At 49.0% G+C, this 10,552-nt stretch overlaps 1 protein-coding gene across 1 annotated transcript; it reads right to left on the bottom strand.

Moving 5' to 3' along the window:
- On the bottom strand, positions 1 to 8,699 carry SDCBP2 (syndecan binding protein 2). Its single transcript, XM_032419939.1, has 6 exons — positions 8,611 to 8,699; positions 7,662 to 7,679; positions 6,953 to 7,007; positions 1,293 to 1,451; positions 551 to 726; positions 1 to 471 (listed from the first exon to the last, which is right to left on the bottom strand). Exons 1-6 carry the CDS (start codon positions 8,697 to 8,699, stop codon positions 150 to 152), a joined length of 819 nt encoding a protein of 272 aa, XP_032275830.1. The 3' UTR covers positions 1 to 149.
- Between the last annotated feature and the right edge of the window lie 1,853 nt (positions 8,700 to 10,552).

The raw sequence follows: 10,552 nt of genomic DNA, 5'->3' as shown, positions 1-10,552 counted from the left end.
GTCAACTGCCCCTCCCCCGGCACCCTGTCCTGCCGCCTGCCCTCACCCCCTCCTCGCCTCTCATCTGGCCTCCACGCGTTGGTGACAGTAGCTCATATTTACTGAGCACTTACCACGGGCCTGGCACTGTGCTCAGAGCTCTACCTACCTCATCTCAGTGAGCCCCCACAGCAACTGGAGGATGAGGGACCTGAGGCTCGGATGGGGACAGCAGCTCGCCTGCAGACATGAACCTTCCGTCCACCCAGCAAGCTCTCAGCCACTGCAGCCCCCGGGCCAGGGCACAGCCGCTGGCCTACCTTCAGCCCGATGATGTTCTGCCCGTTCACCTCGCACATGGTGTGGTTGGTGAGGAGCCCGTTGCGGGCCGCAGAACTCCCTTTGACCACAGAGATGACCTTCCCCTTCTTGATGACAAAGCCGATGTGGCCCATGCTGTCCTTGTGCATGGTGATGGTCCGCTGGAAGGGCCTGGTGGAGAGAGACAGTGAGCTGGGCCTGGGACGTGGCTGGGGCCAGACAGGGAGGCTCTGGGGGCCCGGCTACCCACCTGTCCCGAGCGACCATGACGATCTTCTCGGCCGATGCCCTCTTCAGCACCCGGTGGGCTCTGTCCGTGCTCCACCCGGTACAGTCACGCCCGTCAATCTGCAGGATCTGATCCCCAAAGCGCAGCCCCACGAGAGACGCAGGGCTGTTGGCCTTCACCAGCTGCACGAAGAGCCCCTGGAGGAGGACCCACCATCAGCTCTGCAGCCCACTCTGAGCCCAGGTCCCTCCTGTGGCTGTGCTCCTGATCATCTAGGAGCTACAGCTCTGTGTGGGCAGGACAGCGGTTACCCCATTTCCCTGGGGAGGAAACACTCCAGGCCACATAGCCAGGGAGCAGCTGAGTCAGGCTTTCAACCCTGGCTGGAGGCTGCACCCCCAGCCCCCGGACTGCCTGGCTTCTTACAATGGCATTGGCGCCCCTGGCTTCCACTGTCTACAGACAGCTGCCTGGAAGCCAGATCCCTCTGATGGAGGGGAGGGGGGAAGGGAGGCTCTGAGTAGTTGGAGCCCAGGAAGGGTAGGTGGATGGTCCCTATTGCTGGAACCCAGCACCAGCCCTGAGGCCCTGTGGGAGGGAGATTGAGAGGAAGAGCCTGGGCTTGAGATTGGGTAGGCCTCGGCTCACCTGCCTGCTCTGCACCTTCCTTACTGTGGACAGGGCCCGCACTGCCCCCTCCCAGGCTGGTGGGAGATGTGTGTGGGAAATGCCCCCTACTCTCCTGCCTAGCCCCCAGCCCTACCTGGTCAATGGCCTTTAGCCGCAGCCCAGTCTTGCCATGCTCATCCTTGCACAGGTGGATCTCACGCACCCCGGGCTTGATCTCCGCACGCCGTGTGCCAAGGCTGTTCCCAGACAGTGGTGCCACCAGCTGGCCCAGCGAGGAGCCAGAGCCCACCGTCTGCAGACAGACACCAGGGTGGGGTCAGCTGGCCCCTGGGGCCTCGTAAGGATGAGGAAAGAAGGATGCAGTGGTCCCTGGGCCCTATCCCATCCGCAGACCATACTCTTCTCTGCAGGGGCTGCTAGGGGACATGGCTCCATGAAGCCACTGGGGGGCATCAAAGTCTACGTCTCTGAAAAACAGCTAGGAATATGAGGAGAGACAAGAGAGTATGGGTATACAGAAAAAGGACCCTCATTTTGCAAGGCACGTTGGTATCAGGAGAAGACCCCTTTGAAATCCAACTAAAAAATAAAATTTTGCAGCAAATAGGGAGCAATTGGGAGGAAAAGGACTTGATTTAATTTTTGTCTTGAAAAGAATGTAAGCAAAAAGTATAAAAATGAATGCTTTCCCCCTAAAGCCCAGAACAAGTTAGGATGTCACTCTCACCACTACTATTAAATATGGTACTGGAATAACTAGCCAGAGCAATAAGGCAAGAAAAGAAAATAAAAGGCATACAGATTGGAAAAGAAATATTTGCTGATGATATGATGATCTACTAGGAAATTCCCAGGAATCTACCAATAAACTCCTAAAACTAATAAGTGAGTTCAGCAAAGTCACAGGATACAAGATCAACACACAAAAATCAACTGTACTTTTTATACACGAACAGCATGCACATGGAAACTAAAATTAAAAGTACACTACCAACTATAATCACTCAAAAATAAGAAATAGGAGTAGAGCTAACAAAACATATGTAGGAATTATACACTGAAAACAAAAACAAAAAATGACTGATAAAAAGATATCAAAGGAGATCTAAATAAATGGAAAGGGGGGCGCCTGGGTGGCTCAGTCGTTAAGCGTCTGCCTTTGGCTCAGGTCGTGATCCCAGGGTCCTGGGATCGAGCCCTGCATCGGGCTCCCTCCTCGGCAGGAAGCCTGCTTCTCCCTCTCCCCCTGCTTGTGTTCCCTCTCTTGCTGTGTCTCTCTCTCTGTCAAATAAATAAATAAAATCTTTTTTTTAAAAAAATGGAAAGGTATTTTCTATTCATGGATTAGAAGAACATAGTAAAGCTGTCAATTGTCCCCAAATTGATATAAAGATTTAATGCAATTTCTATCAAAATCTTTACAAGATGTTTTGTAGATATAGGCAAGGTTAATCTAAACTCTATATGAAAAGACAAAGGAAGTAGAATAGCTAAACCTATTTTGACAAAAAGAATAAAGCAGGAAGAATCACTCCACCAAATGTCAAGACTTATTATTTAGCTACAGTTTGGTAACAGTGGAGAGACAGACACATGGATCAATGAAATAGGGCAAAGACTTGAAAAATAGCCTCACACAAGTAGGGCCAACTGCTTTTTAACAGAGGTGCCAGAGCAGTTCGATGGGCAAGAAATAGTCTTTTCAACAAAGGGGATAGGAGCAGTTAGTTGAACATCCATAGACAAAAATATGAACCTTGACCTAAGCTTCATACCTTATACAAAAATTAACTCAAATTTCATCATAAATTTAAATGTAAAACATGGGGCGCCTGGGTGGCTCAGTCAGTTAAGCATCTGACTCTTGGTTTCGGCTCGTGTCATGATCTTAGGGTCCTGGGATCAAGCCCCACAATGGGCTCTGTGCTCACGGCTGGAAATTATCTCCCTCTCCCTAGGCTCCTCCGCCTGCCTGCTCGCGCGCGCACTCTCTCTCTCTCTCTCTCTCTCAAATAAATAAATAAATACAATCTTTTTAAAAAATGTAAAACATAGGTTTTAGATAAAAATAAGGGAGAAAATCTTCAGGATTTCAGGCTTGGTGTAAATGTCTTCAGACAGGCCAGCAAAGCCTGATTCACAAAAAAAAAAGAAAAAAGAAAAAGAAAAAAGATCCACAAATTGGAACCTCATCAAAATTAAAAACTTTTGCTCTGCCAGAGATCCTTTTAATAAGTTGAAAAAAGAAGCTACACTTGGGAGAAAATTTTTACAAAGACCTGACAAAGGACTCTAGAATAAAGAACTCTCAAAACTTGACTTAAAAAAAACAAACTATCCATTGAGAAAATGAACAAAACATATGAAGAGCATTTTACTGAAAAGAATTTACAGCTGGTAAATAGCACATGACAAGACGCTGAACATCACTAGCCAGTGGGGAAATGCAAACTGAGACCGTGAAGAGACATCACTACACACTTATCATGACAGCTAACATTAGTGAGAAGCTGGCGAGGATGGGAAGAAACTGGAGCAGCACGTTTTGCCGGCAGGAAAATAAAATGGTAGAGCCACTCTTAAAATAGTTTGGCAGTATCTTTTAAAAATTTAAACATGCATTTATCATACAACCTAGCAACTGCACTTCTGGACATTTATCCCAGAGAAATGAAAACTTATGTCCATACAAAAAACTGTACACAAATATCCATAATAACTTAGTTTGTAATAGCCCCAAACTGGAAACAACGAAAACGACCCTCAGTGGGTTGAACAAATCTCGGTACATCCATACCATGGAATACCACACAACGGGATGAACTTGGGGAGGGGGTGGGAGGTGGGGGTAACGGGATGGGGATTAAGCATACACTTGTTGCGATGAGCCCCAGGTGATGTATAGAATTGCTGAATCACTATATTGTACTGAACTGATATAACACTGTAGGTTAACTATAGTGGAATTAAAATAAAATGAAATAAAAACAAACAAATAAATAAATAAAATGGGACGAGCTATTAATAGAGTGAACAACCTAGAAAAATTTCAAGGGCATTACACTGAGTTGAAAAAGCCAATCTGAAAACACTATATGATTCCACATAGATAACATTCTGAAACAAAATTATCGAGGCAGAAAACAGACTAGTGGAGGCCAGGGGGTTCGGGAAGGTCAGGGGGAGAGGGTGGGCATGATCGCGAAGGGCCAGCCTGAAGGAGACCTCTGTGGTGACGAACTCATCTGTGCCTTGGTTACACTGGTACCTACGTGGGTCCATCTATACAGGTGACAAAGTGACACAGAACTACAGACACTCACTGGACCAAGGCAAAATGCTTGCTTTCCTTACCCTACAGTTATGCAGCCCCCCCCACAGAACCACTGGGAAAACTGGGTGGAGGGTTACAATCTTCTGCACCCTTCTCTGTACTATCTTTGGGACCTCCCAGCAATCTATGATCATTTAAAAATAAAAAGCTAAACATAAATTTTTTTAATTATAAAAATGAATTCATCTGTCATATTTTTATCAATGTTAAGGTGAAATGCACTCATGTCCTCACTATTGGAACAAAGAGGAATTCAGTCAAGGGCTTACAAGTGAGGTACACACCACATGACTTCCTTGGCTTCTTGTTTGTATTTCACAGCATGACTATGGGGGGGGCAATGTGGAGCAGCACCCCAGGGCCCCAGGCGTCCCCATCCTGGTCAACTTTCTCCTGTGAGACCCTCATTTGCCAGTAGCTAAGGCAGTTCTCATCCTCACCCCCCTCACTTCATAAGACCCCGCAGCCTCAGCAAGACCTGCAGCTGGGCCCTGCCACCAATTTTCACCCATGTGGGGACAGGATTGCAGACAAGCCCACTGACCAATGGCCCACGGGGATGCTGGAGCCCACTGGCAGGGGGTTTGAGTGGGGACTGGTCTCTAAATGAACATATTTTGAGGACGGAACATTTCTGTGTCATGATTTCCCCTGCTCCCCAAAACCATGGAAAACAGGAATCAAGCAAGCATTGCCGCTTCATCTGGGGACCAGAGCTGGGTGACAAGCTGCTCCGCGTCTCGGCTCTGCCATCCATGCAAAGCTCTCAAGGCACAGGCAGCTCCTTCATTAGAAGCCTCCAGGCTCAAGATGTCCATCGACAGATGAATGGATAAAGAAGATGTGATATATATATATATATATATACATATATATATATATATACACACACACACATATACACACAATGGAATATTATGCAGCCATCAAAAGGAATGAGATCTTGCCATTTGCAATGATGTGGATGGAACTGGAGGGTATTATGCTGAGCAAAATAAGTCAATCAGACCTCACTGATATGAGGAATTCCTAATCTCAGGAAACAAACTGAGGGTTGCTGGAGTGGTGGGGGGTGGGAGGGATGGGGTGGCTGGGTGATAGACATTGGGGAGGGTGTGTGCTATGGTGAGCGCTGTGAATTGTGCAAGACTGTTGAATCACAGACCTGTACCTCTGAAACAAATAATACATTATATGTTAAAAAAAAAAAAGAAGAAGAAGATAGGAGGAGGGGAAGAATGAAGGGGGGGAAACCGGATGGGGAGACGAACCATGAGAGACTATGGACTCTGAGAAACAAACTGAGGGTTCTAGAGGGGAGGGGGGTGGGGGGATGGGTTAGCCTGGTGATGGGTATTAAGGAGGGCACATAGTGCATGGAGCAATACGCAAACAATGAATCATGGAACACTACATCAAAAACTAATGATGTAATGTATGGTGATTAACATAACATAATAAAAAAATAAAATAAAATAAAATAGTCAAAAAAAAAAAGAAGCCTCCAGGCTCAGGCTGGGTTTAATGCCCTGCCTTCTCATCCAGCAGCCTGAAGCCAGAGGTCAAAGGTCAGGCAATGGTCCTCCAGTGTCCAAGTCTGCAGGAAACCCCACAGCACTTTTAACAATGGCTCAGAATGAAAAGTGCCATGAAGAAACAGAGCCCAGGCATGCCGGGGAAGAGGAGATTCCAGTCTGCTCGAATGGCAAGACCAAGAGGGAGGGAGAGTTGGCACTTTCTGTGCCCACAGTAGGCAAGAGACAAATACCTACACTAGCACCTTCTGGAATCTGAAGCAGGTTCTGCTAGACTTCTTGGCTGGAGAGGGAAAGACCCATATAATTTTCCAATTCTGCCAGGCTTGGGTACAAAACTGACGGGAAGGGAACGGAAGGAAGAGGAAAGGTGTTACTCAGGGGCGTGAACTTGGCCACACCTGCCTGGCTCCCATGGCCACTCATCTGTATTAAGAAACAGGGCCTGGGGATATTGTTTATCCCCGAGAATGCACGGGAACACTCGCTGGTGATGTGGGTTCTCTCCTCAGAAGGGCTGAGGGGCAGGGGTCTCCCCAGGAGCGGCCTGGGACACAGGGGCTGCGGGAGGCAGGCATCTGACCCCAGGGCAGCTCCCAGGAAACTGCAGGGAAGGAGGGGAAGAGTGAGCCTGAGGTCAATTTAGCTGCCACAGGACCTGAATCAAGACTGCCACCAACAACTCAAGGGGCCACCACAAACATCTTGGACTCCTCACTCAGCCACAGAAGGGAGCCCCAAATCAGGGGAGTTAATGCTCTCACTAAGCCACAGTTTCCTCGGGGTCCCTGTCAAAGGGTTCTGGTGGGGATAAAATGTTCAGGAAGCCCACAGCACAGGGGCAGGCAAGAGGCTGTGCTGGAAGTGGCCACAAGAGGTCACTGTCAGTCAGGAGCACCCCACCCTGTCGACTGGCTCACTCACCTGAAGACTGGGAGACTGGCAGGGCAGGCATTCTGGGTGCAGCTCTGGCCTGGGCCTGGGAGAGGTGAGGAGCACTGGTCAGCTGTGGCCAGGACCCCCAGAACCCTTGGAGCCTGGGGCTCCCTGGGGATCAGGGCATTAGTTATGCTGGCGGGCCTAAGGTGGGGTATCCATGAACCTTGGAGGTGTGTAAAGGTGGCCTCTGCACACGTCCGTGTTTCTGGGGAAGGTTCTCCCCGTAGCCTGCAACCCACCAAACGTCATGACCCGCTTACTACCTGAGGCAGCCAGAACATTGAGGCCCACCTCCCAATGAAATTCTCAGTCAAGAAGTCCCAAATTCTCAAAACCCACCGGAACCACAGAAGAATGGAAGGAAAAGGGGGCGTCTGGGGATGAGCAGGCCAAAGGCCATGCCCATGGGGTTTACTCTGGAAGCCTGTTTACAGTGGAGTCTACCTGAATGGGATAAAGGAAGTGCTAGGACGCACAAGAGAGGCCTGTCTGCTGTTTGGGCTTTTCCATTCCTGCTGTAACTCCACTGCCTTAACCTCTGGACACCTGTCCACTAGCAGGTCCTGCAGTGGTGACCTGCATGCCCAGGGACCCACCACCCAGCACCTTCCAAGACAAGCCTCCCTTACTTACCCTGGGGCAATCACAAAGGCCCCTCGAGGTGGCCTAGGCTAACACATGCCTAGTGGCTTACCTGAATGGCTTGGTCCAACTTCAGGTCCTCCAGAGATGGGTACAGGGTGGACATGGCTGCTCCTTGGAACACCCTACAGGCACAGAGGGTGAGAAGGGGTGAGGGGTGAGAGGAAGCATGGATGTCTACCTCCCGTTCATGTGTGCCACTCAGGACTCTCAGGATGAGAAAGAAATCAGGAAGGTATCATCCCCATTTTGGAGATGGGGGAGTGGAGTTTGAACCCAAGTCTGTTTTATTCCCAAGCCCATGATCTCCACCCTTGCAAAATTCTACCCCATCTGTTCAACTGACTCTGGGCTTTAGACCCCAGACCCCAGGGACCACCCAGGACATGCTGGCCAGGAAGAGCAGGACTAGGGATCAAGTCCTTCCCTGCCATGTTTCAAAGGTCAGACAGACTTATAAGGTCTGGTCACTCAAGACCGAAATTCAATCCAGCAGGTTCATAGTGAGTACCTGCTGCATACCTGGCCTTTGTTAGGGGTGCATACAGCATCATCCCCCAACTACACAGAATTCGGTCCAGTGTTAAGTAGGTGGGGTCTTAATTACAACAGAAAGGCAGCAGGGCATTTAGAATCTCTCCCCTACCCCTCACACCCCTGTTCACCTCTGCGTATTTGAGCTCCTACTGTATACCACCCATTTCCAGCCTTGATCTTAGCCTAGGCTTCCACTCTTCTCCTTGTAAAGTTCTGATCTTATTAAATGCAGTGTCTTAGGTTTTGCATTTAGGCCACTAGTTTGAATGTATGAAGTACTCTGCAAGGTCAAATTAAACCTTGTTTGCATCTGGCCTGTGAGCCACCAGTTCCAATCTCTGGAGGAATCAGAAGTCTGTGTGGGCCACTTTAGGGAATGTGGGCTAGATACTGAGAGCAGTGGGGAGCCACCAGGGGGCTCTAAGCAGGGGTAAGACATCCCAGGCTCAGGCAGAAGGGCCTACTGCCTGCCATCTGGAGAACAAAAGAGGAGGCAAGAACCATTGGAGGATTTTGTGGCGATGGAGGAGATGATGGCGATCTGCCACAGCATGGGGGTTACGGGTGGGATGTGAGAGAGAAGGGATTTGATGGCAAGTTAGAAGGAATGGTGTGTATGGGGGGGGGGGTGTGAAGGCAGCAGGTGCAGAGGAAGGAGAAGGAGCAATGATGGATGAAGATGACCTTGGCACCTGTGGGTCACTCAGGGGAGATGCCCAGAGGATCTGGACCTGGGCAGGGCTGGAGTCCCATCACCCCTGGCGCAGCCCATTCAGTTCCCTGTGACCACTCCAGACACCGCTTTATTGTGTACACCTGCTCTGATAGCCTCCCACCTTCCTAGGAAGGAAACAAGGACCAGAGGTCCCAAATGTATTTCATTCACCTCTCAGTCTTGTTTCTCATTTTTTCAAATTTGAATTAGTGTCAACATTTTAAAGTCTGGGAATAAAAAAATTCTTCTCTTCTAATTTTTATTTTAAAAAGTCAAAATATTTGGCAATGCAAGAGCAGGAGTCATGCACAGCGACACCCAGTCCAGGCTGAGCTGCAGCCAGCCTCTTAGATGAAGCCGCCTGTGCTTTCTTGGTTCCCAAAGTACCCGGCCAGCAATTTACATCCCCTGCTTGGCCCTGGAGGCAGGCAGCTCCAGATCCTTGCCCTAGTCTGGTCTTTGCGGCAGGAACGATCATCTCAAGAGGACAGAGATTGTCCCATGGGGGAGAGGAAGACTGGCTCTGACCTCCTGTAGACCATATGGGGGAATAAACCCCTTTGCCTGTGGCCTCCCCCATTGTGCACACACTCTGGGAGATTTTTCTCTTGGGACAGTCCTCAGCAGGTACCATTCGCCAAGAGCAAGCCCTGTTACCAGGATCACGCATGAAGAGCTTATGTGAAAACGAGAGGCCACCCCTGCCCTGCTTTTTCTACCACTGAAGCAGCACAGCAGTTGTATTTTTAGTGGCTGCCCTCTGGGAGAGCAGAACCAGAAATCCACTTCCTAGAAATCACTCACAGGCCAGGACCACACACTTCCTCTGTATCTGGGACCTTCACCACCTCCACCTTCGGTGAGTCCCAACTCAGTTTCGGGCTCTGGGCAGAATGAGGAAGCAGGTATTCCCCTGCCTTTTAACATTTACGATCTAGTGGGGAATGGCTCCCAGCCAGCAAATAGGCTGTGCCTCATTCAATCACCTGTCTAACCACTCATAGCATTTGAGTATCTACTGTGCACCAGGGACCCTGGACCTATTTTAGTCATCCTGGGCCATCTGCTTGGCACACCACCCTTCCCTGCGTGGTGCTCTTTGGAAGGTTTAGCTCAAAAGCTATTTCTTGGGTTGCCTTTTTCAGGCCATAGGACCCCCTGCTAGTTGGTTGGGTCTTCTTATGTTCCTAACCCTGACTTGTGCTCTCTACTGTCAAGCTATTTACCATATTATATGATTGACATCTGGGTATTTTCTCATACTGGACCCCACCTCACAAGGGCAGGCAGGGGCTGTGTCCCGTTGACCACACACTACACCTCCCCACCACAACAACGGCAAACATGCACGGTGGCAAAAATTGTTATTTGAATAAAACAGTAGTTTTCCAAGAACAGACTGGAAATTTCTGCGGGCATTTTTGGGTGTCACAAGACTGAGGGGACATTACTAACATTTAGGAAGCAGGGAACAGAGACCTGTACTTCTTGGAACACGCAGAACGTTCATCACAACAAACTGTCCTCCCAAAACTTCACGGGGGCATAAAGCCTGCTTGTAACCTGTTTCATATACAAATACAGTACCTCCTGGTTTTAATATGCAATATGTTATCCAAACATGCATATACCAGGTTAATCAAGGGAGGTTATACTTTGTTTTGTTCACCATTTTGGAAAATCAGTGTCAA

Source organism: Phoca vitulina, unplaced genomic scaffold (genome assembly GCF_004348235.1).
Source record: "Phoca vitulina isolate PV1807 unplaced genomic scaffold, GSC_HSeal_1.0 scaffold22, whole genome shotgun sequence".
NCBI lineage: Eukaryota > Metazoa > Chordata > Mammalia > Carnivora > Phocidae > Phoca > Phoca vitulina.
This window is presented reverse-complemented; position numbering and strand designations above follow the sequence as displayed.

What these genes read in the sequence shown, in the direction of transcription:
- SDCBP2 (XM_032419939.1), bottom strand. Translation starts at nt 8,699, where the DNA reads ATGCTGTGGCAGATCGCCATCATCTCCTCCATCGCCACAAAATCCTCC. An exon ending in GGCTAAAGGCCATTGACCAG is followed by an intron (nt 727 to 1,292) that starts GTAGGGCTGGGG and finishes GTCCTCCTCCAG; the next exon opens with GGGCTCTTCGTGCAGCTGGT. An exon ending in GTCATGGTCGCTCGGGACAG is followed by an intron (nt 472 to 550) that starts GTGGGTAGCCGG and finishes TCTCTCCACCAG; the next exon opens with GCCCTTCCAGCGGACCATCA.